The 27543-nt window shown below is 40.5% G+C and overlaps 1 protein-coding gene across 1 annotated transcript in view; it reads right to left on the reverse strand.

The window, feature by feature from the left end:
• The window catches only part of LOC120065561 (receptor-type tyrosine-protein phosphatase T-like), a 394361-nt gene that overhangs the window by 145225 nt on the left and 221593 nt on the right, over positions 1 to 27543 (reverse strand). Inside the window, exon 14 of the mRNA XM_039016626.1 lies at positions 5658 to 5793. Within this exon, the coding sequence (XP_038872554.1) occupies positions 5658 to 5793 (136 nt within the window). The remainder of the gene's footprint in view (positions 1 to 5657; positions 5794 to 27543) is intronic.

Genomic DNA, 27543 nt, shown 5'->3' on the forward strand with positions numbered 1-27543 from the left:
CTCCTTTTTCCTCAAAACAATTTTAACTTGTGAGTGTCTATCTAATCAAAAGACCTGAGCCAAATGGTGTGAAGGCAGACTCAACCATTACAGGCCTAAACCATCCCAGATGTAAATTGATTAACTGTAAAAGGAAACAACACTTCTATCTAGAAAGAGTGAGAAGAAAACACCTTTTAAGTTTTATTCTTCCCAAACTCTTGTTGTAAATAAAACATATACAGATAGCAGCTGTCTGAATTGGATGCGATGGTAGTAAAAAGGCGATTTAATAAGAGGGCTTCCTTATAGAGCGAGATAGAGCTGTGTCCATCTTCTACTTTGGGAACAGTCGATTCTGCCAGGCACATATGTAGCCACTATCTACCCCTTCTGCTCTCTTATTTCAATGGCCTTTCAAAAGAGCCGCTGACATTGCTCTTATGATATTAATAAAGAGAAGTGAGAGCTCGAGCTGTGGCAGTCAAAGATAGCAATAAATATTATTGTCGTAAAACTGCACAATGCCTCTCAATGCATGAGAGCTGTATAATTATTTTGGGCCCCAAATACCTGCTTATAAATTCGTTATGAAATGCATTCTGCGTATTTGTGGAGGAATACAATATCTACAAGGACATTGATTTAACCCTTACGCACCTATAGAGAGCGACGGTATACAGTACACTGGGTATACTAAACATTAGGAACACCTTCATAATATTGAGCTGCACCCCCCCCCCCCTTTTCCCTCAGAACAGCCATAATCCATTGGGGGCATTGACTGAACAACATGTGGAATCCAATGTGTTCCACAGTTGTGTCAAGTTGGCTGGGTGTCCTTTGGGTGGGGCACCATTCTTGACACACACGAGAAACTGTTGTGTGAAAAACTCTGCAGCGTTGCAGTTCTTGACACAAACCGGTGTGCCTTGCACCTCCTACCATACCCCGTTCAAAGGCACTTAATCATTTTATCTTGCCCATTCACCCTCTGGCCACATACATAATACGTTTCAATTATCTTCCCCCCTTCACCTATACTGATTTGAAGTGGATTGAACGAGTGGCATCAATAAGGGATCATATCTTTCACCTGGATTCACCTGGTCAGTCTGTCATGGAAAGAGTAGGTGTTCTTAATGTTTTGTGTTCTCGGTGTACGTTCACGCAAAAGGTTAACGTGAACGAATTACTCTATCTGGCAAATCACATCCCTGGCAATCCATTATGAACGGTGGTTGCTGTCAAATAGGAGTCACAACTTTAAAGGTTATACTATGTAAACATGACACTCAAATACCATTGCTGTATAAACACATGCACACAAGCAAACACGCACACGCGTACACACGCTACGCATCCATAGGAATTGTAAACATGTTTCATTATACCACACACACATACATTATATGTACACATGCAAATACATTCATGTAAATTAAAGGCATGCACAGACACATTCAGATGGATGAGCAAAATCCAATGACAAAAACATAAACCAGATTAACAATCTTTCACTGAACACAGAATAAATCTCAGTAAAAGACTAAACTCTTATATTCGATATGGTGTTGTACCAAATACCTCTCTCTGTACCTCCTGTAGATTTACAGCACGCTGCATGATCTTATGTCATGTCATTCATCTACACTGGTACTTTGTATAGATATTAGATCAACCATTGGTTGACTGCATCAATGATGACTATATCTTGCCATTCCTAATGGCTATGATGCATTGGTAGTCTAACATTAGGGATTTCAATTACCTCTGTCAGCTATGTCCACTGTGGTCCATTATCCCCCCCCCCCATCACGCCACCATCCGTTTGTGCAAACACTCCAGCTCTCACATCTGTGTGTGGGATTGTCATTCTCTCTGCATGGCTATCCCAGCACACAGACTGAGGAGCAATGGTCAGGAACATACACACATACACACACAAACATACACACACACACACAAATGCTCACACACACACACACACACACACACACAAGGAGTTAAGGCTGTTGAGACCCCCTGGAAGACAACAGCTGCTTGGCCTGAAGGCAGAGATGTCATACATGTGTGTGTGTGTGTGTGTGCGTGTGTGTGCGTGTGTGCGTGTGTGTGTGTGTGTGTGTGTGTGTGTGTGTGTGTGTGTGTGTGTGTGCGTGCGTGCGTGCGTGCGTGCGTGCGTGCGTGCGTGCGTGCGTGCATACGTGTGTTCATGTCCCCACTGACAACCATTAGCTGACACCACAGCCATGTGTGGACCATCATCAGATGTTTACCCTTCTGCCAGTCCATTATTTATAAAGGGGTCCACATGTCACAACTCAGGAAGGGGCTCAACCTTGCATCAGTAGACAAGGGCGAGGTTCGCTGCTGCAAGAACACTGCATGAATGGGCAATGAGTGGCTAATGGACTGGGACTGGCTGCGACTGAATGGACACTTAACTCACTCAGCCCATGACTGGATGGACTAGCGGGGAGTTCATCATGTTAACAGCCTTTGCTGCATCCGGGCACCAATAAATTACTAATTGTCTTTGGTTACCCCGTATTAATGTCTTAATGCTCTGAAAGGTACATTGTCTGAACTGAAGTGGTATTAAAGAGAATTCGAAATCGGGAACAAATGATTAATAGTAAAGCAATGGGATCTGCTAAAGGAAACTAGGCTGCTGACGTTTGTTTTGGAAATGAGTTGGCATGGGGCTATTTTAAGATACATTTTGTTTATTGAGAGATATTACAGTAAGGAGCATTTTCTTACTTCTGTGATTTGGCAGCCGTTGCAAATGCTGTATCTCTGTATATCGTTAGCTTTTTTGTCACGATTCAATTGATAGCTTTAGATTATTAGAGGATAGACTCACTGTAACATACAGCTTCTAGTTGAACCACAAAGACACACACCATAGTTATGTGAATAGCGTGTGTGTTTGTGTATGGCTTACAGTAATGAACACAACCCAATCAGCAAACAAACGTGCTGTGATGGTGAATGCTTAATGAATCTGAATTAGTGCACCACTCAAAAGAGGTAGTGGCATTTTTTGTGGAAAATAATTACTCATTTGACATGGAACTGAGTTTTAAGCCCTCCACTTGGTGGTCAAGTGCAGGTAAAGAGTAGCTGCAAGAGCGGTTCATTGTTGCGCCAGGGGGATTTATGTAAATCAAACAATAAAAACCTTATTGAAAGGTGTACTTACAATGCAAGGCACACAATTCACTCTGATAATTAGCATTTAATATGATAATGCAATGCTCTAAGTTCATCCTATGGCTGGTCAATTTGATCCTTTCATGGAATATCTCATTGCAGATAATGTATCTAATACTCAACTGACAATGCATGAGGCAAGATACAAATAAATCAACGAATAAGACCGACATTAAGTGGTATTTTGTACAATCACAGTAACGCAGACAAAATATAGAAATCCCAAATGGTACGACCGACAGTGACTGTCAGAGTATCCAAAAGTAATGGCCTTGTGAATTTGTGCATGTGTCGGAAATGAATTTACATATCTGATCACAGATGGGTAAAAAAAACAATGGTGAGGCACGATCTTAAGATGCGTAGCTGAAAATAAACATACAATACCCCACACTCAGAGTTCTCCATGTGTGTATCTCTCTAGCAGGCGCAGGCCAAAAGAGTAAGAGGAAGAAGATAAGAGACATGGGCGTGAGACTAGTATTAGAAAAAAGGGCTACTGGCACAGATTCTTTTAAGACATGGTGTTATACGAACATTCAGTGGGGTCCGATATGATTGACACCCTTGATAAAGATGAGCAAAAAAAATGACTGATATCCTTGATATCCTTAGTCTGCGCTTATGGATTCCCTCTTCAAATCAAACCACAGTCCGGAGACTGAGATGGTCATTGCAAAATGTTTCTTTTTTGGCTAATTAACAATTTTTTTGTCGATTTTGATATGTGCTTGGGGTTATTGTCTTGTTGAACGATCCACTTGCAGCCAAGTTTTAGCATGCTGGCAGAGGCGGACAGGTTTTTGGCAAAAATGTCCTGGGTCAACACGTGCACCTGTCCAAATGGAGATGAGGATTGTGCCCTAGCAGGGGTTGGTCTGGCTCTCAATCACTGATTGCACATGAAGGGTATCTGTATATGTGAGCATACACCATCACACAACTGCAATGTGCTGGTTTGATGGTGTATTTTGTGATCCATTACTCTAATAAACCTCTACTTTTATAATCCTAAATGCCTGATGTTCCTCAAGAAGAAAAGCTTGGGAGCAAAACAAACCCCCGCAATAAACGGCAAGAGAAAAAGCTTTCAGTTTCCATAATTCTCTGAAATACTGTTGAGAAGCACTGTGAAGTTCTACAGCTCCAATCTTGTTACGGAAACAGTAGTCTTAGTCTGATAACAATTCAAATAGACAGTGACTCCCCCACCACCTTGCTAGTCGTATTCTCAGCGCAGATAAAAATGCTACAATTTTGTGAGTTTACCGTTCATTATTTAAGGGTTTTTATCTTGGACTTTTTGAAAAGCACATTTAACAGTGCTGTAAGAGTCCTAAGGGCTTAAGCTACAGGGCAGGAAAACATAAAATCACCATTACGTGATCCATTCAATTCATTCGTATGTTATTAGTACAAAAAACGAAGTCCATTTGGAAATCTCTAAAACATGTGTAACACTATTTTGAAAGATGAAATGGACAGTGTACTCACTTCCAACAGGTTTTCGCCACAAATAATTGATAGTGGCTAAAAGCCATGTAAAACACTGCAATTTAAAAAACATTGCCCCCGAACTATCTAGGTTGCAAGAATGAAATATAGATGATCCAGCATGCCAGGCGTCTTAGGATATCGAAGCCTAAGCACTTCTTCTCCCTCTCCGCAATCTATATCCTCCATGGGTGGCTTGGCTGCCTATCGGTCTTAACTATTTATGGGAGTTTTGGTTTCCAGTTGTCCATTTAGCATAGTTAGCATAGTTAACCCATGGCCCTGTAACACCCACAGTTTTGTCTCCAGATTGGTTGCCAATTCATATATGCCTTGTTTATAAATGTTAAAATATGATGTATTTATGATTACATTTATTAATAGTTGATAAATAGTTTATTCATTTTTATTCATGAAATTATCATAAATTGCTACCCTGTTTATTTTCAAGAACAGTGGTGATTGTGACATGCAATTTTGTCTCAACAGCATAGCCTATATGACACAAATTAATGGTCATGAAGTACAGTAGTAAGATATTTCAAAGTTTAATTCCTCTCTGTATATGTGGAGTAATTAGGCGACACATTTTTAAATTATAGATTTTTTAAAAACTGTGGGTCCTAGCATAGCAAAATGGCATGGGCAGTATGTGATTAGGGTAGTTTAGGAAAGCAAGATACAGAGGAAGGAGACAGAGATGTGATGGAAGTAAGCCAGTGTGCATGTTAACAAGACATAGAAAGCTGTGTCTGTCCGTAGCCCCCCCCTAAAAACATACCATCCTCCTTATGAGTTAGTCCCAATGGTACTTCAGCTCAACAGAGGCCTTAGAAGTATTCTAGTCATATTGCGGATGGGACAATGGGTCACACTATGGTGTGAGGCCACTAGTACTATAGTAGCTGACATATTTCCACTCGCAGCATCGGGGACACACTAGGAGTTTCTCGACCACTCTTTACCTGCGTTTGAAAGTGAGAACCACTCCTAGTAGGATGATGACGAACATGAGGATGCCTGCGATGACACCAGCCATCTTGACGTTGCTGTCCACCTGCTTTTCGGGCTCCACAGCGTCCGAGTCCTGGGTGGACGCGCCTACAAACAGGCACAGACACATCACAGAGAGGAGGAGGGAGTTTACCCTGGGGCAACCATCCTCCATACAGACAACAAACACATACACAAAACGCACTCACACACACACAATAATACACACACACATGTGCAAGTATACACACATCTGCACACACACATTTGCACACATGTTGTAGACAGTGCACACACACACCCACTCTAACCACACACTTACACACATACACACTCACATACACGTAAATGTGCACACAAACCTATTCACACAAAAACACTTATGCGAGTACACGCACACACGCTCATACATACAGACGGACAAATAGATGCAAACACATACAAACAAACATCCACAGTGAAGAGAGAACCTTTCTTTTGTTTAAATACAAGATCACAAAGTCATGCAAAGAAATGGCAGGGTCATTAATACTTATGCAAGGGAGACATTCATTTTGGTGAGACGTGAAAAGATGATTAGGTATAGTGTTGCTGTTACGGGTGTTGGCGGAAATGTTAGCTATATCCTGATCGATAAACTCCAAATGATTACAAGATAAAGTTCAATGAAGTTTGAGTAAACTTGTAATAGGGTGCTTCTCACACAGGACAGATGAATGGTGAAAATCAACGTGCAAATAAACGTCTGGAAATACACAAGTTAGAGTAAGGTCATTGTCTCTTGCGTCAAAGGATTTGTGGTTGAGTTTTAATACGTATGAGTTGTTCTTTTCAACAGGCTTGTCATCTCACCGAGCAGTTGCACCACACTAAAACACAGAGGACATACAGTGCACACATGTTGAACAACCAATGATTTGAGAAAGACATGCAGGAAAATGTTAGCATGGGTTGTTGAAGTAGCTTGGACATACAGTGAACAACAGGGAGGGAGAGAATGGAGAGGTTGAGCGAGTTTATAGTACTGCTAGCTACTCCCAGCTTCTTCCATAGCTTACAAAAGTAACCACAACTGAAAATGCTTCATTTGAACAATACAAAGACTACGGGAAGTACACCCTAGTGTTGCTGTCTGTTTGGAGACATTGGGTACCACAACATGCTGCTTCTACTGTAAGTTCAACCTGTATAGATGTTACTTTTACTCAAGGTAGTCTTTTCAGGAGGTGCATTGAGGTCTGATATAAATACGTTTATTAGATATTTTTTTAACAAACAAACACCAGAAATGAATGTTAAGTAGACCTAATTAATATACAGTACTAGTCAAAAGTTTGGACACAACTACTCATTCAAGGGTTTTTCTTTATTTTTACTATTTTCTACTATGTAGAATAATATTGAAGACATCAAAACTATGAAATAACACATGGAATCATGTAGTAACCAAAAAAGTGTTAAACAATTCAAAAAATATTTTAGATTCTTCAAAGTAGCCAACCTTTGCCTTGATGACAGCCTTGCACACTCTTGGCATTCTCTCAACCAGCTTCCCAACAACAACGAGACGGCCAACAGGGAGGAGGTGAGGGCTCTCGGAGTGTGGTGTCAGGTAATTAACCTCACACTCAAGGTCAACAAAACAAAGGAGATGATCGTGGACTTCAGGAAACAGCAGAGGGAGCAGACCCCTATCCACATCGACGGGACAGTAATGGAGAAGGTGGAAAGTTTTTTTAAAGTCCCTCAGCGTACACATCACGGACAAACTTAAATGGTCCACCCACACAGACAGCGTGGTGAAGAAGCCGCAAAAGCGCCTCTTCAACCTCAGGAGGCTGAAAAAATTTGGCTTGTCACTGAAAACACTCACAAACTTTTACAGATGCACAATTGAGAGCATCCTGTCGGGCTGTATCACCACCTGGTACGGCAACTGCTCCGCCCACAACCGTAAGGCTCTCCAGAGGGTAGTAAGGTATGCACAACGCATCACCGGGGGCAAACTACTACCTGCCCTCCAGGACACCTACACCACCCGATGTCACAGTAAGGCCAAAAAGATCATCAAGGACAACAACCACCCCGAGCCACTGCCTGTTCACCCCGCTATCATCCAGAAGGTGAGGTCAGTACAGGTGCATCAAAGCTGGGGCCGAGAGACTGAAAAACAGCTTCTATCTCAAGGCCATCAGACTGTTAAACAGCCATCACTAACATTGAGTGGCTGCTGCCAACATACTGACTCAAATCTCTAGCCACTTTAATAATAAAAAATTGGATGTAATAAATGTATCACTAGTCACTTTAAACAATGCCACATTATATAATGTTTACATACCCTACATTACTCATCTCATATGTATATACTGTACTCTATACCATCTACTGCATCTTGCCTATGCCGCACGGCCATCGCTCATCCATATATTTATATGTACATATTCTTATTAATTCCTTTACACTTGTGTGTAAAAGGTAGTTGTTGTGAAATTGTTAGATTACTTGTTAGATATTACTGCACGGTCGGAACTAGAAGCACAAGCATTTCGCTACACTCGCATTAACATTTGCTAACCATGTGTATGTGACCAATACAATTTGACTTGATTTGATTTTGATGAGGAATGCTTTTTCAACACTCTTGAAGGAGTTCCCACATATGCTGAGCACTTGTTGGCTGCTTTTCCTTCACTCTGCGGCCCAACTCATCCCAAACCATCTCAAGTGGATTGAGGTCAGGTGATTGTGGAGGCCAGGTCATCTGATGCAGCACTCTATCACTCTGCTTGGTCAAATAGCCCTTACACAGCCTGGAGGTGTGCTTTGAGTCACTGTCCTGTTGAAAAAGAAATGATAGCCCCACTAAGCGCAAACCAGATGGGATGGTGTATTGCTGCAGAATGCTGTGGTAGCCATGCTGGTTAAGTGTGCCTTGAATTCTAAATAAATCACTGACAGTGTCACCAGCAAAGCACCTCCACACAGTCACACCTCCTCCTCCATGTTTCACGGTGGGAACCACACATGCAGAGATCACCCGTTCGCCTACTCTGTGTCTCACAAAGACATCCCCTCGCTTCTAGCCTAACATTTGATTTTTAACAACGGTGGTTTCTACAAACGTTCTTGTCTGCCTCTCCGACCATTGCAACATTGTTTTATTTTGAGTTGCGATCTCTGTCCCATAAAATAGACGAAGAAAATGAACGTTTCTATCAGGACGAGACCGACAGCTTTTCTGATACTGGCGAAATCATGCATCAACAACATGTTTATGTATATATTCAAAGAAATTTCAATAGAAAAACAAGTCAAACTCCAGCAAACATGGGACGTCTTAAGGACATTAGGCGACGTTCCCATTAGGTCCCTTTAAGGGTTTTGGCGAGATGTTATCACACTGACGTTCTGAGAACGTTTTAGGAAGATTAAAATGTGACGTTAACCTAAGGACCATTAGAGGACGTTCAGTACAGGTCATGGTTTCCTCACAGTATAACATTATAATAAGGTATTTTGATAAATGTTCCTATTTGGTTCTGATATGACGTTATCCATTGGCCAGTCAATGACCACGAGGGGACATTTTATAATTGTCAAGAGGACGTCACATGATGGTCCTAAGGGAAAGTTCTCTGGGGAACCATTGTCTGGTCCTGTGTAAGTTTCCAGGACGTCACTGAGGACCATGTCAAGACTTTTTTAGGACATTCTCAGGACTTTCATTTTACTAGTCCTTAGGACGTCGCGTGATACTCTCAAGGGAACGTTCATTGTCTAGTTCCCTCTAAGTTACTAGGACATCACTTAGTCTATTACCGTGCTTTAGTTGTTTATCAAAGTTGCTCATTAATTTCGGCATGTGTACAACTTCTTGTCAATATGGGGGCGCTGTTTTCACTTTGTAAAAATTAGTTCCCAAATTAAACTGCCTCGTACTCAATTCTTGCTCGTACAATATGCATACGATTTCCCCTAGATGTCAGTAAGCAGTGAGAATTGGAATGGTGTTGCTAGGCAGATCTGAGGCCATATAAAGGGTCTTGGAACGTTTGTCATGACGCAAGACAGACCTCAGGATGGCATTCTGAAAAGCTCTCGTTATAGGCCTTAGATATATCCGGCTCTGATTTTATTCGATATAGGTGTTAAAGATATCATAATGTAGTTATTTTAAACTGAGTTATATCAGTTTATATCAGTATATTGCGATTTTCGGATATTTCTTTGTGCTGCGTTATGAAGAGTTGGACACGTCTGGGCCACATAGCTAATGTTTGCTGCTAATTCCTAAGTTGAAGACGTCAATCTACAACCGAGCAACGATGATTCTGGACAAAGGACCACTTGCACAAGATTCTGATGGAAGCTCATCAAAAAGTAAGAACTATTTATGATGTTAATTCGTTGTTCTGTTGAAAAATGTAAAACTACTATTCCGCCATTAATTTCGGTGCGGTCTCGCTTTAACGTATGTCGTAGTAACGTTAATTTTAAAAATCTAACACAGCGGTTGCATTAAGAACTAATGTATCTTTCATTTGCTGTCCAACCTGTATTTTTTAGTCAAGTTTATGATTAGTTATTGATTAGATTAGGTGCCTCTCCCAAGATTTCTCCCGACATTTTGTTGGCAGCTTGGCTACTATTCTCATTGTATAACCACGATTTGTGCCGCTAAATATGCACATTTTCGAACAAACAATATATGTATTGTGTAATATGATGTTATAGGACTGTCATCTGATGAAGTTTTGAGAAGGTTAGTGAAAAATGTAATATCTTTTGCTGGTTTATTCGCTATCGCTAACGTGCATGAATCAATGCTGCTGTGTGGTTGGCTATTGTAGTAAGCTAATGTAATGCTAAATTGTGTTTTCGCTGTAAAACACTTAAAGAATCTGAAATATTGGCTGGATTCACAAGATCTTTGTCTTTCATTTGCTGTACGCTGTGTATTTTTCATAAATGTTTTATGATGAGTATTTAGGTAATTCACGTTGCTCTCTGTAGTTATTCTAGTTGCTTTGGTGAGAGTTGTGATGGTGGCTGCAATGTAAAACTATGATTTATACCTGAAATATGCACATTATTCTAACAAAACATATGCTATACAATAAATATGTTATCAGACTGTCATCTGATTAAGTTGTTTCTTGGTTAGTGACTATTTATATCTTTATTTGGTCGAATTTGTGATAGCTACCTATGCAGGAAAAAAATGGTGTGAAAGAAAAGTTGTGTCTTTTGCTATGGTGGTTAGCTAATAGAAATACATATTGTGTCTTCCCTGTAAAACATTTAAAAAATCTGAAATGATGGCTGGATTCACAAGATGTGTATCTTTCATTTGGTGTCTTGGACTTGTGATTTCATGAACATTTTATTATATGATATCCCTGTGGCTTTAGGCTAGGCTATGCTAGTCAGCTTTTTTGATGGGGGGGATCCCGGATCCGGGTTTGTGACTCGTTAGAGGTTAAAAGCTTTTCAGTCGAATAGCTCAAATGTTCCAAGAAGAGTCCTTTCATTGGATTTGAAAGGTTCTCTTTGTGTTATGTGACGTTGTTTTTTAAACCTATTTTCTCTTTTATGCTTTATTTCTGAGCACCCTTCACAATTAAGAACCATAATTGTTTTGAACTTCAACATAGCCAATATTAAAGTAATTGTACATGACAGGATTACTTTTTTTAGCACGGCTGTGCTGCGGTAGTAGGTACGAGGAACACAGAGTACATTAGATCAGCACAACTGTGCTAAAAAATACGTTTAACACACCCTCTCATGTACAATTGCTTTAATATTGACTATATTGAAGGTCAATCTTAATTGTGAAGGGTGCTCAGAAATAAAGCATAACGGGGTAAATATATTTGAAAAAACATAGTCACAAAGCACTTTCCAATTTGATAAATGCAAACTTCCAATGACACATAACGAAAAGAGAACCTTTCAAATCCAATGAAAGAACTTTCCTGGAACATTTGAGCTATTCCACTGAAGCTATTTCCCATGTTTTATGTAAGATGGCGCCGGAGAAGAAGGCTGGCGTTTTACTTGTTCCTAACCAATTATGTTTTTTTTGTTTGTTTCTTTGCGTTGTTTGTAACTTATTTTTTTACTTATTTTGTACATAATGTTCCTGCTACCATCTCTTATGACCGAAAATAACTTCTGGACATCAGAACTGAGATTACTCACCACGAACTGGCAGAATACTTTTTTCCTTTAAAACTGTGAATGACCTACTGCTTTCCCGGGAACAGGCCCAGATACCCGTCATTTGCGTGAAGAGAAGGTGGAGAAAAAGGGGCCGGAGGGCGGGCTGCCTTCTGAGAATTCGTAGGTAATCGAATAAACCCCCACCGCCTTCCATTTTGCTAGCAAACGTGCAATCTTTGGAAAATAAAATTGATGACCTATGAGGAAGATTAAACTACCAACAGGACATTCAAAACTGTAATCTTAGGCTTCATGGAGTCGTGGCTGAACGACAACATTATCATCATACAGCTGGTTGGTTATATGCTGTATCAGCAGGATAGAACAGCGGCGTCTGGTAAGACAAGGGGCGGCAGACTATGTATTTTTGTAAATAACAGCTGGTGCACAATATCTAAGGAAGTCTCAAGGTTTTGCTCGCCTGAGGTAGAGTATCTCATGATAAGCTGTAGACCACACTATCTACATAGAGAGTTTCATCTGTATTTTTCGTAGCTGTCTACATACCACCACCGACTGATGCTGCCACTAAGACCGCACTCAATGAGCTATATTCCGCCACAAGAAAACAGAAAAACGCTCACCCAGAGGCGTCGCTCCTAGTTTCCGCCGACGTTAATGCAGGGAAAATTAAATCCGTCTAACCAAATTTCTATCAGCATGTTAAATGTGCAACCAGAGGGAAAAAAACTCTGGACCACCTTTACTCCACACACAGATCTGACCATAAGTATATCCAACGCTTGTCGGATGTGGCAGGGCTTGCAAACCATTACAGACTACAAAGGGAAGCACAGCCGAGAGCTGCCCAGTGACACGAGCCTACCAAACCAGCTAAACTACTTCTATGCTCACATTGAAGCAAATAACACTGAAACATGCATGAGAGCACTAGCTGCTCCGGGAAAGACTGTGTGACCACGCTCTCCACCAGCCGATGTGAGTAAGACCTTTACAGATAAACATTCACAGTCCGCAGGGCCAGACGGGTTACCAGGACGTGTACTGCGAGCATCCGCTGACCAACTGGCAAGTGTCTTCACTGACATTTTCAACCTCTCCCTGTTCGAGTCCGTAATACCAACATGTTTAAGCAGACCATCATAGTCCCTGTGCCCAATAACACTAAAGTAACCTTCCTAAATGACTACTGACCCGTAGCACTCACGTCTGTAGCCATGAAGTGCTTTGAAAGGCTGGTCATGGCTCACAACAACACCATCATCCCAGAAACCCTAGACCCACTCCAATTTGCATACCACCCTAACAAATCCACAGATGATGCAATCTCTATTGCACTCCACACTGCCCTTTCCCACCTGGACAAAAGGAATACCTATTGAAGATTGCTATTCATTGACTACAGCTCAGTGTTTAACACCATAGTGCCCTCAAAGCTCATCTCTAAGCTAAGGACCCTGGGACTAAACACCTCCCTCTGCAACTATATCGTGGACTTCCTGTGGTAAGGGTAGGTAACAACAGATCCGCCACGCTGATCCTCAACACAGGGGCCCCTCAGGGGTGCGTGCTCAGTCCCCTCCTATACTCCCTGTTCACTCATGACTGCACATAAGCGTACGGCCCAGTACATCACTGGGGCCAAGCTTCCTGCCATCCAGGACCTCTATACCAGGCGGTGTCACAGGAAGGCCCTAAAAATCCAAGACTCAAATCCAAGACTTCAGCCACCCTAGTCATAGACTTCTTCTCTCTGCTACCGCACTGTAAGCGGTACCAGAGCGCCAAGTTTAGGTCCAAGAGGCTTCTAAACAGCTTCTACCCCCAAGCCATAAGACTCCTGAACATCTAATCAAATGGCTACCCAGAATATTTGCATTGCCCCCCCCCCCCCCCCCTCTTTTACACCGCTGCTACTCTCTGTTGTTATCATCATCGCATAGTCACTTTAATAACTCTACCTACATGTACATATTACCTCAATTACCTCGACTAACTGGTGCCCCCACACATTGACTCTGTACTGGTAACCCCTGTATATAGCCTCATTATTGTTATTTTACTACTGCTCTTTAATTACTTGTTACTTTTATTTCTCATTCTTATTTATATATATATATTTTTTTAAGTACATTGTTGGTTAGGGGCTCGTAGGTAAGCATTTCACTGTAAGGTCTGTAACCTGTTGTATTCGGCGCATGTGACTAATACAATTTGATTTGATTTGAAAGGCTTTTGTACACATGCCGAAATGAATTAGCAACCTTGATAAACAAATAAACAATTAAAGCACAGTAATAGGCTCATTCTAATGTGTGGGTGTCATATTTCTAGGGTCTCTTTTCTCTTTTACATATCGCTTTGTACAAAATATCCTTTGAAGCAACAGGTTAAGAATATAACCTTGGCATGTCTTGGACTTCAATTTACTGAACTATTGATTGAAAAAAATGTAATTTTGACACATAAGGTTTAAACAGTTTGAGGTATATCTTTCCATCTTTCCTTATTTCTACACACAGGCATACTGAACATTGTACTATCCTAAGATCAATGACTTACAGTAGCTCACATAAACCCTTAACTTTGCAGGATCTGCTGTGAGGAATGTATGTTGTTCAGGTGTGGAAATGCTGGATTCAAAGGATAAAGCCAACCACGACCGTATTTTGAATGTTTATTAAAGACATTGTGCACACAAAGGGGTAGACAACGTTCTCCAAAGAGTCAGTAACACTCGCCAAAGACTCAAGGTCTGAGCCCTCATTATATCCCCCAAACTCGGATCAGGCGTCACAGAGGTTGAGCAACCTTACCTGACCGTTCTCTCAATGCCAGGCCATAACATTAATCAAAGCTATAAAGCCATCTGCGTGGACTCTCTAAGCCCTACTGTAGCATTACCTTTCCAGACAAATATATTTACAGCCGGTGCACCTTAACCTCGTACATATGTTTTAAATGACTTTGAATGTAAACTACATAGACTTAACCTAAAAATGGGAAATGGGAAAAAACACACAATTCAGTTTACCGTATACAATAAAGACGACTATGTTTGTGTGTATCGAAGAGTTTAATGGCATATGGTATGCGTCCTTCCTCAAGTGATTCTGTTAAAATGGCCTATGTGTCTCTGTCATATTACTCTGCAACCTGATTCGCCGTCAACCTGCCAAAAGCTGATTGGGTTCAAAAGTTCATAATGTAACAATAGAGTCCCCATCTGGCTGCTCTAGCCCATTTTCTGATTTGATACCACCAGAGCTGTGCAACAATCAGATGTACTTACTTAACAGGGCCCTGACCGACCAATCATCTCCCCTATACTCGTGGGAATATTATGTCATAGACATAGGTAGGTTATGTTTTCACATGAACAATATAAACAATATAAACAATATACTGTATATCTAGGCCCATTATGCCTGCAGTTCCCACGGACAAAACAAGGGATGCAGTGAAAATGATCACAATAAACAACGAAGCCCTTTTGATACCCATCTTGAGTTGTATTTTATGAGGATATCTGTTGTTCTAAAGAAAATTGCAAACCTGACTTCTTAATTGCAGGGTTCCCGTAAGACTTGAGTCATTTGGTACCTATTACAGAACCCCTTGATCCATCATCATCAAAATTGTAATCTTTCCCTGATTAAATTCTCCCTGTGCATTCCTGCACGCCCACAGACATGGATGTTTGGCTAAAAAGAAATATGTAAAGCTTTTTACTTTGGGCTGAGGTAAAAATTAAGTATCAAATAGGAATTATGACTAAAACCCATGATATTAAAAGTTAAGCTCATCCATAGAGGGATAGATTGATTCCACAGCCTGCCACATTAACTGCTCACATTTCGTGAGATCCCCTGTAATGCATCAAAATGGAAAGAGCATGTCAAACTTTATTAACAGCGCATCTGTGGGCTGATGGATTACGTAAGGGTGGCAGAGATGAGTGACACTGGTGGCAGCGGTGGGATTTCAGAGGAAACAGCGCTGCATGGGGGGCTATTGTCTGGCAGAACATGTGGCAGCCCTGTGAGATTAGAGCTGCAATGCTGAGTGCCTCTAACGGGATTACAATCTGAGCACTGCAGCGTTGTGTCAGATGGACTCAGATTAATGTGATTTATCGGCACTGTAAACAATGCACAATGCTTTTGGTACCAAGACTAGGCGTCGGGAAACAAAATGTCAACACGAATGTTTAGGTCAGAAGGACACGCAGTACTTTAAAGGCCTTAAAAGCCATTATCTGGCTTATTTCTTTTCCAGTTTGGATAAAAAGAACATAACCTACATTTTTCTGCTTTGTTTACAATGTATACCACAAGTTATGATCAATGTTCCATCCAGAACTGAGTACTCCTCAACAAAGAGCATTTCAACTATGAAACAGGCTTCTTTAGACATAAAAACAGGATAATTTGAGTTGTCCTTGCCACGCATGTGTTGACAGAAACATGATATCTACTTGCTTTTTTGTTAAAAATCTTTCACTTGCTACAGATCATATTAGACATAGGACTGGTCAAATAGTGAGAAATAGACCAGATTCTATAATTTTGTAGAGAATTCTGGAATTGTCAGGCCAAAATCTAACCCATTACACCAAGAGGCTTGAGGCATTAAAAGTCATAGTCAATCGATCAATAATATAATAATACTTTTAGCAAAAAAATATATGTTTAATTTACAATCTATGACACTATGAGGACAGAAAGGTTCAGAACTTTTGTGAAACATCACAGCACAGTTGAAAAATATATGGCAAATAGAAATCCAATACGGATGGTGTTAAGAGATAGATGGGAGAAGTTGAGGGTAGAGGAAGGACAGGAGTAAAAACAAACAAAATATAACTATTGTAAAATAGGTTGTGTCCGTAAAATGCATATAGTATGTATAAGCTGGAAATAGAAGCCTAACTGTTGTTGTTCATTAGTTTACTCCAATTAGGGGAGGGGTGGTAGGGTTAGTGGAAAATAATAAAGGAATATATATATTTTTAAGAAATGTATATATACAGTTGAAATCAGAAGTTTACATACACTTAGGTTGTAGTCATTATAACTAGTTTTTCAACCACTCCACAAATTTGTTGTTAACAAATTATAGTTTTGGCACGTGGGTTAGGACATCTACTTTGTGCATGACACAAGTAATTTTCCAACAATTGTTTACAGATAGATTATTTCACTTATAATTGACTGTATAACAATTCCAGTGTGTCAGATGTTTACATACACTAAGTTGACTGTGCCGTTAAAAAGATTGGAAAGTTCCACAAAATGATGTCATGGCTTTAGAAGCTTCTGATAGGCTAATTGACATAATTTGAGTCAATTGGAGGTGTACCTGTGGATGTATTTCAAGGCCTACCTTCAAACTCAATGCCACTTTGCTTGACATCATGGATTAAAAATCAAAAGAAATCAGCCAAGACCTCAGAAAAAAAAATGTAGACCTCCACAAGTCTGGTTCTTCCTTGGGAGCAATTTCCAAACGGCTGAAGGTACTACGTTCATCTGTACAAACAATAGTACGCAAGTAAACACCATGGGACCACGCAGCCGTAAAACCGCTCAGGAAGGAAATGTGTTCTCTCTCCTAGAGATGAACGTACTTTGGTGCGAAAAGTGCAAATCAATCCCAGAACAACAGCAAAGGACCTTGTGAAGATGCTGGAGGGAACAGGTACAAAAGCATTTATATCCACAGTAAAACGAGTCCTATATCGACATAACCTGAAAGGCCGCTCAGCAAGGAAGAAGCCACTGCTCCAAAACCACTACGGTTTGCAACTGCACATGGGGACAAAAATCTTACTTTTTGGAGAAATGTCCTCTGGTCTGATGAAACAAAAATAGAACTGTTTGGCCATAATGACCATCGTTATGTTTGGAGGAAAAAGGGGGACGCTTGCAAGCCGAAGAACACCATCCAAGACCGTGAAGCACAGGGGATGGTAGCATCATGTTGTGGGGGTGCTTTGCTGCAGGAGGGACTGGTGCACTTCACAAAATAGATGGCATCATGAGGCAGGACAATTATGTGGATATATTGAAGCAACATCTCAAGACATCAGTCAGGAAGTTAAAGCTTGGTCGCAAATGGGTCTTCCAAATGGACAATGACCCCAAGCATACTTCCAAAGTTGTGGCAAAATGGCTTAAGGACAACAAAGTCAAGGTATTGCAGTGGCCATCACAAAGCCCTGACCTCAATCCCATAGAAAATGTGTTGGCAGAACTGAAAAAGTGTGTGCGAACAAGGAGGCCTACAAACCTGACTCAGTTACACCAGCTCTGTCAGGAGGAATGGGCCAAAATTCACCCAACTTATTGTGGGAAGCTTGTGGAAGGCTAGCCGAAACGTTTGACCCAAGTTAAACAATTTAAAGGCAATGCTACCAAATACTAATTGGGTGTATGTAAACTTCTGACCCACTGGGAATGTGATGAAAGAAATAAAAGCTGAAATAAATCATTCTCTCCACTACTGTTCTGACATTTCACATTCTTAAAATAAAGTGGTGATCCTAACTGACCTAAAACAGGGTATTTTTACTAGGATTAAATGTCAGTAATTGTGAAAAACTGATGTTAAATGTATTTGGCTAAGGTGTATGTCAACCTCCGACTTCAACTATATATATATACACACACACATATATATATACAGTGGGGAGAACAAGTATTTGATACACTGCCGATTTTGCAGGTTTTCCTACTTACAAAGCATGTAGAGGTCTGTCATTTTTATCATAGGTACATATCAACTGTGAGAGACGGAATCAAAAGTACAGAAAATCACATTGTATGATTTTTAAGTAATTCATTTGCATTTTATTGCATGACATAAGTATTTGATACATCAGAAAAGCAGAACTTAATATTTGGTACAGAAACCTTTGTTTGCAATTACAGAGATCATACGTTTCCTGTAGTTCTTGACCAGTTTTGCACACACTGCAGCAGGGATTTTGGCCCACTCCTCCATACAGACCTTCTCCAGATCCTTCAGGTTTCGGGGCTGTCGCTGGGCAATACGGACTTTCAGCTCCCTCCAAAGATTTTCTATTGGGGTCAGGTCTGGAGACTGGCTAGACCACTCCAGGACCTTGAGATGCTTCTTACGGAGCCACTCCTTAGTTGCCCTGGCTGTGTGTTTCGGGTCGTTGTCATGCTGGAAGACCCAGCCACGACCCATCTTCAATGCTCTTACTGAGGGAAGGAGGTTGTTGGCCAAGATCTCGCGATACATGGCCCCATCCATCCTCCCCTCAATACGGTGCAGTCGTCCTGTCCCCTTTGCAGAAAAGCATCCCCAAAGAATGATGTTTCCACCTCCATGCTTCACGGTTGGGATGGTGTTCTTGGGGTTGTACTCATCCTTCTTCTTCCTCCAAACACGGCGAGTGGAGTTTAGACCAAAAAGCTTTTTTTTTGTCTCATCAGACCACATGACCTTCTCCCATTCCTCCTCTGGATCATCCAGATGGTCATTGGCAAACTTCAGACGGGCCTGGACATGCGCTGGCTTGAGCAGGGGGACCTTGCGTGCGCTGCAGGATTTTAATCCATGACGGCGTAGTGTGTTACTAATGGTTTTCTTTGAGACTGTGGTCCCAGCTCTCTTCAGGTCATTGACCAGGTTCTGCCGTGTAGTTCTGGGCTGATCCCTCACCTTCCTCATGATAATTGATGCCCCACGAGGTGAGATCTTGCATGGAGCCCCAGACCGCGGGTGATTGACCGTCATCTTGAACTTCTTCCATTTTCTAATAATTGCGCCAACAGTTGTTGCCTTCTCACCAAGCTGCTTGCCTATTGTCCTGTAGCCCATCCCAGCCTTGTGCAGGTCTACAATTTTATCCCTGATGTCCTTACACAGCTCTCTGGTCTTGGCCATTGTGGAGAGGTTGGAGTCTGTTTGATTGAGTGTGTGGACAGGTGTCTTTTATACAGGTAACGAGTTCAAACAGGTGCAGTTAATACAGGTAATGAGTGGAGAACAGGAGGGCTTCTTAAAGAAAAACTAACAGGTCTGTGAGAGCCGGAATTCTTACTGGTTGGTAGGTTTTCAAATACTTATGTCATGCAATAAAATGCAAATTAATTACTTAAAAATCATACATTGTGATTTTCTGGATTTTTGTTTTAGATTCCGTCTCTCACAGTTGAAGTGTACCTATGATAAAAATTACAGACCTCTACATGCTTTGTAAGTAGGAAAACCTGCAACATCGGCAGTGTATCTAATACTTGTTTTCCCCACTGTATATACAGTTGAAGTCGGAAGTTTACATACACCTTAGACAAATACATAATTTCCCACTGATTGGTATTATTATTTAGGTTCCTCTGTTGGCAGGGATCTTTGCTTAGGTCTCATGTTTTGATTAGTGTGCTCATATGCTATTGCTTAGTTTTTTCTATTTTTCTCTGCACCTGGGTCCGATTTTGAACTAGCATTATTGCCACAGGCATAGGCTATCAGATCCTCAAAAAGTTCTACAGCTGCACCATTGAGAGCATCTTGACTGGCTGCATCACATTGCTACTGCTACTGTTTACAATCTATTATTATTTTTATTAAGACCTTTTACTCAGTACTTTCTTGAAGCACCTTTGGCAGCGATTACAGCCTTGAGTCTTCTTGGGTATGACATTACAAGTTTGGAACACCTGTATTTGGGGAGTTTCTCTCATTCTTCTCTGCAAATCCTCTCAAGCTCTGTCAGGTTGGATGAGGAGCGTCGCTGCACAGCTATTTTCAGGTCTCTTCAGAGATGTTGGATCGGGTTCAAGTCAAGGGCTCTGGCTGGGCCACACAAGGACATTCAGAGACTTGTCACGAAGCCACTCCTGCGTTGTCTTGACTGTGTGCTTAGGGTTGTTGTCCAGTTTGAAGGTGAACCTTTTCCCCAGTCTAAGATCCTGAGCGCTCTGGAGCAGGTTTTCATCAATGTTCTCTCTGTACTTTGCTCTGTTCATCTTTCCCCCGATCCTCACTAGTCTCCCAGTCCCTGCCGCTTAAAAACATCCCCACAGCATGATGCTGCAACCACTCTACCATAAAAGCCTGATCGGTGGAGTGCTGCAAAGATGGTTGTCCTTCTAGAACAGCTATTCCCAAACTGGGGATGCCGTCGGGGGTACGCCAAATAGAAATGCGATTCACATTTTTTTTTTATATACAGTACCGGTCAAAGGTTTTAGAACACCCACTCATTCAAGGGTTTATCTTTATTTTTACTATTTTCTACATTGTAGAATAATAGTGAAGACATCAAAACTATGAAAAAAGTGTTAAACAAATCAAAATAAATGTTATATTTGAGATTCTTCAAATAGCCACTCTTGCCCTGATGACAGCTTTGCACACTCTTGGCATTCTCTCAACCAGCTTCATGAGGTAATCACCTGGAATGCATTTCAATTAATAGGTGTGCCTTCTTAAAAGTTAATTTGTGTAATTTCTTAATGCGGCCTCCTGGACTCCTTAATATGTTTGAGACAATCAGTGTTGTGACAAGGTATACAAAAGATTTGGTAAAAGACGAAGTCCATATTATGGCAAGAATAGCTCAAATAAGCTGAGAAACAACATTCCATCATTACTTTAAGACATGAAGGCTATGAAACATTTCAAGAACTAAAACCATCAAGCACTATGATGAAACTGGCTCTGATGGGGACCGTCACAGGAAAGGAAGAACCATAGTTACCTCTTGCTGCAGAGGATAAGTTCATTAGAGTTAACTACACCTCAGATTGCAGCCCAAATAAATGCCTCACAGAGTTCAAGTAACAGACACATCTCAACATCAACTGTTCAGAGGAGACTGAGTAAATCAGGTCTTCATGGTCGAATTGCTGCAAAGAAACCACTACTAAAGGACACCTATAATAATAGGAGACTTGCTTGGGCCAAGAAACATGAGCAATGGACATTAGACTGGTGGAAATCTATCCTTTGGTCTGATGAGTCAAAATTTGAGATTTTAGGTTCCAATTGCCATGTCTTTGTGAGACACAGAGTAGGTGAACGGATGATCTTCACATTTTTTGTTCCCACCATGAAGCATGGAGGAGGAGGTGTGATGGTGCTTTTTTGGTGACACTCAGTGACTTATTTAGAATTCAATGCACACTTAACCAATATGGCTACCACAGCATTCTGCAGCGATACGCCATCGCATCTGGTTTATGCTTAGTGAGACTATCATTTGTTTTTCAACAGGACAATGTCCCAACACACCTCCAGGCTGTGTAAGGGCTATTTGACCAAGAAGTAGAGTGATGGAGTGCTGCATCAGATGACCTGGCCTCCACAATCACCCGACCTCAACCCAATTGAGATGGTTTAGGATGAGTTGCACCGCAATGACGGAAAAGCAGCCAACAAATGCCCAGCATATGTGGGAACTCCTTCAAACATTCCAAGGGGAGCTGGTTGAGAGAATGCCAAGAGTGTGCAAAGCTGTCATCAAGGCAAAGTGTGGCGACTTTAAAGAAATATATTTTGATTTGTTTAACACTTTTTCTGTTACTACCTGACTCCATATGTGTTTTTTCATAGTTTTGATGTCTTCACTATTATTATACAATGTAGAAAACAGTAAAAGTAAAGAAAAACCCTTGAATGAGAACGTGTGTCTAAACTTTGGACTGGTAATGTATACATATATGAATTTATTATTATTGTTTATTTATTATTTTTCTTTGCATTATTGGGAAGAGCCTGTAAGTACTGTAAGCATTTCACTGTTAGTCTACACTTAACGTTTACGAAACAAATACAATTTGATTAGAATTTTGATTTGTTCACAAAGTTGCCTAGTCACTTCACCCCTACACCTATATGTACATATCTACCTCAATTACCTCGTAACCCTGCACATCAACTGATATCCAGTGTATATAGCCTAGTTATCGTTACTCATTGTGTAGTTATTCCTCGTGTTATTATTTGTATCTATTATTTTTCTCTGTATTAATTCACTGTTAGTCTACACCTGTTGTTTATGATGCATGTGACAAGTAACATTTTATTTTATTTGACATAGCTCCCCCAGAGAACGTACCCTTGGGATCAACCAATCCTAATATTGGATCTTTGCATTCACGGTTGCTATGAGATTAGGATATCAGTACCTCCTTAGACAAAGCAATTGTAACAGTAGCGCAAAGGATGAAATATATGGTAAAATGAATGTCTGCAGTATTGACATTACACTGAGTACATGATGCATGGTAGGTGAAGTCATAAATTTTTTAAAGTGTGTATTCTTATTTTACATTTAAAGTCGGAAGTTTACATACACCTCAGCCAAATACATTTAAACTCCGTTTTTCACAATTCCTGACATTTCATCCTAGTAAAAATTCCCTGTCTTAGGTCAGTTAGGATCACCACTTTATTTTAAGAGTGTGAAATGTCAGAATAATAGTAGAGAGAATGATTTAATTGATGCCATCTATTTTGTGAAGTGCACCAGTCCCTCCTACAGCAAAGCACCCCCACAACATGATGGGGGTGGTTGGGGATGGTTGGGGATGGTTGGGGATGGTGTTCTTCGGCTTGCAAGCCTCCCCCTTTTTCCTCCAAACATAACAATGGTCATTATGGCCTAACAGTTCTATTTTTGTTTCATCAGAGCAGAGCACATTTCTCCAAAAAGTACGATCTTTGTCCCCATGTGCAGCTGCAAACCTGGCTTTTTTATGGCAGTTTTGGAGCAGTGGCTTCTTCCTTGCTGAGCGGCCTTTCAGTTTATGTCGATATAGGACTTGTTTTACTGTGGATATAGATACTTTTGTACCTATTTCCTCCAGCATCTTCACAAGGTCCTTTGCTCTTGTTCTGGGATTGATTTGCACTTTTCGCACCAAAGTACGTGCATCTCTAGGAGACAGAACGCGTCTCCTTCCTGAGCGGAATGACGGCTGCATGGTCCCATGGTGTTTATACTTGCGTACTATTGTTTGTACAGATGAATGTGGTACCTTCAGGTGTTTAGAAATTGCTCCCAAGGATGAACCAGACTTGTGGAGGTCTACAATTATTTTTCTGAGGTCTTGGCTGATTTCTTTTGATTTTCCCATGATGTCAAGCAAAGCGGCGCTGAGTTTGAAGGTAGGCCTTGAAATACATCCACAGGAACACCTCCAATTGACTCAAATTATGTCAATTAGCCTATCAGAAGCTTCTAAAGCCCTGACATCATTTTCTGGAATTTTCCAAGCTGTTTAAAGGCACAGCCAATTTAGTGTATGTAAACTTACTGTGAATTATAATTGAAATAATCTGTCTATAAATAATTGTTGGAACAATGACTTGCGTCATGCACAAAGTAAATGTCCTAACCGACATGTCAAAACTATAGTTTGTTAACAAGACATTTGTGGAGTGGTTGAAAAACGAATTTTAATGACTCCAACCTAAGTGTATGTAAACTTCCAACTTCAACTGTATGTAGTTACGTCCTTGTGCTGTACTTGTCTATTAATGTTATGTATTATGTCATGCTTTATGTTTTGTGTGGACCCCAGGAAGAGTAGCTGCTGCTTTAGCAGTAGCTAATAGGGATCCTCATAAAATACTAATGACTAGTAAAATGAAAGTCCTGAGAACGTTCTAAACAGGTCCTGACATGATGTCCTGGTAACTGACAAGGAACTAGCCAAAGGTCTCCCGAGAACTTTCCCTTGGGACCATCATGCGACCTCCCCTTGTGGTCATTGAATGTCCCATGGATGTCCCACATCTTATCAGAACCAAATAGGAACCTTTTCATAACGTTCCCTAATCGACATCAAAATACCTTATTATAATGTTATACTGCGACCAACTGGGACCTGTGGTGAACGTACTGTTATGGTCCCTAGGATAATGTCATTTTCCTAGAACATTCTTGGAATGTCAGTGGGATAACGTCTCGCCGAAACCCTTAAAGGGACCTAATGAGAACGTTGCCGAATGTCCTTAGGATGTCCCCTGTTTGCTGGGTGTGCTCAAAGGTAAATACCAAATAGATGTCAATAAAATGTATTCTGTACAATTAAAATTGTCTGTTCATTCGCCACACTGTCTTTATTGCCAACTTGTTCATCTAACCTGGATGTTCTTTTCCCTAGACACCAGAAAGTGATTTCCAGCAACCGTTTTCCGATTTAAGTCAGGGCCATTGAACATTTTGTCACTACACTTCGAGGTAGATGGAAATTCATCGAAGGGTATAAGGGCAAACTTAGCATAAGACAACACCTCACAAAGTCTACCGACTAGATACCAGGTTGGGATGTCTGCATACACTATACATGGTCGGACTTTCCTGAACATGTTAAGTGTATGCAGTCAGATCTCCATGTACCAAGGCAAAGCTCCAATGGTAAGGAAAGCAACACCAAACACAGTACCACAAAGCAACACATCTATAAATGGGCACCAGCCCCATTGGAGAAAACAGCATTTCCTCTGAATCAAGAGCAAGCAAGCTGTACTCTGTGATAAGGTTTGGAGTTATGGAGAGGGGAGAGGTGGGGGAGGAGGTATTGTACCTCATCCTTTTGAAGTGCACACACATGGCAAGCAACTCATATTTCCTCACAACACAGCATGACACAAGAAGCAAAAACTCTACATACACAATCTGTATGTTAAATGTGTAAATCTGTATGGTATATCTAAATGGTAATTGACATTCACAGACAATATATGGATGAACAAGGTTAGAACATGATTCCTTGTGGAATTTGGCATAGATGTGTAGAAATGGGGTGTATAGACATTACAACCACAGGTCATTGGTCTCTATCTAGCCAGACAGGAGAGTAGCCACCTCTAACTGGTATGATGTTCCATTCAGGGGGTTAGCGCACCGGTGACAAGCAGTGAGGGTGGAGCATAGGCAGGTTGCACAACAGTTGTATGGAGGATGTTTGGGTGAGTAAATGCAGACTCAATTTGGAAATGAAGGGAGGGGGTTGACATAATGTGTCAAGCTTTTGGATGTTTTGCTCAGAGACATATTAGAGCTTATCTTGACTCATCCCTATTGTATAACGCAATAATTACACTGTATGCGTTCCTTGTAGTAAGTCAGACCTAAATATTTGAAAATAAAGTTCAGACATTGCCGTATTTGGCATGATAACTGAATAACTTAATTTACGGTCTTGCTTTACAGTTATAGTGAACCATTTTTGCATATGGCACTTGGATGATAAAAAAGTACAAAATAATGTTCTTGCCACAAGAAAAGAAAAATGACAATCATAAAGAGATCGTGGTAGATGCAAATAACCAAATATTTGTCAGATATTAGTGTTTAAGCCATGTCTATATCTGTTTTTCTACCAAATGTATAACGGAAAAATAGATACATATTCAAATCAGCCTAAAAGATTAATAAGTCCATGAGCAAAACTACAAGACAACTATCAGTCAAACAAATGTCAGGGATTTTTAAATAAACAAACAATGAAAATAAGAAGAGGGACGATAACCATACATACTTAGGGCACCAAGCTACAGTAGTCTCAATGGAATCAATGACAGCCAGCTACACTTTTGTGGACCAGACATGCAAACAAATACATTAAGATGAGGAAAGAGAGAAAATAAAAATACAAAACAAAAGAAGTAGGAGGAAACAACCAAAGTAATGTCTGTAAAATAACAGAAGAAAGAAATCTGTCTATCGAGCAATAATCACCTTCACTGGGGATGACAAGTATGTACGGCGTGGTATTTTGTCCCCTACCTATTACCACTAAGAACAAGGTTTATAATTCCCGGTCAGCATGCATGAGAGAAAAAAAGAAACAAAGAAAATGTTTCTAAAAAAGTCGCCTTCATCGTTTCAATTTCACATTTAGCACAGTAGTAGGAAAATAATCAAGTACTATTGCTAAAACACCTTGAAGAAAACTATGGGCAGTATGATTATACAGTATATATAGATGGTGGAATATATTAATTTCAACAAGCGTCTGATAGCTTCCATTAAAGGGAAAAGGCCAAGTAGTAGAAGTGCTTCTAATAGCATCTTCGGCTCTAAAAATCTACTTCAGAGGAATATTTTAGAGGTTTGATTCTCAGTGCATGTGAATGGGACATTGGAATGCAAACATTGGTATTAACCGTTGATTCTGACTGGAAGAAGGATAAAAGGAGATGGAGTAAAAAATGGAAAAGAACACAAAATATGTTTGAACTTTGTTTGAACTTTCCAAAATTGGACTTCAACTTTTATGGTGTCCACATTAGGACAGCCTCAATCTCAGCAACATTTCCTTGGTTTAGCGAACAAGAAGCTCAAGAATCCCATGTTAACAATTACTATTATTCAATTCTATACAGTATAAAACTATCAAATCCATTCATATTGAAACAATCAAGTCGTGTATTTGTACTTGAACAGATGAAGGGTCACAAGGTTTAAAATGCCTGTTTTTTTCCCCAAAGCAGACACACAATCAGTGTGCCTACAAGTATAGACTCCAATCACCGTAAAGAGCTCAATTCATAACGGACGGATGGTAAGAGAAAAGAAAGGAAAGAGCTGATGAGGATAAATGTTTGACACAGACAAAAGAAAACAGGAAAATGAACAACTAAATAAGAAGATTATCGTCAATGCACAAATGTATGTAT

This window comes from Salvelinus namaycush, chromosome 20, assembly GCF_016432855.1.
Source record: "Salvelinus namaycush isolate Seneca chromosome 20, SaNama_1.0, whole genome shotgun sequence".
In the NCBI taxonomy this organism is placed as follows: Eukaryota; Metazoa; Chordata; class Actinopteri; order Salmoniformes; family Salmonidae; genus Salvelinus; species Salvelinus namaycush.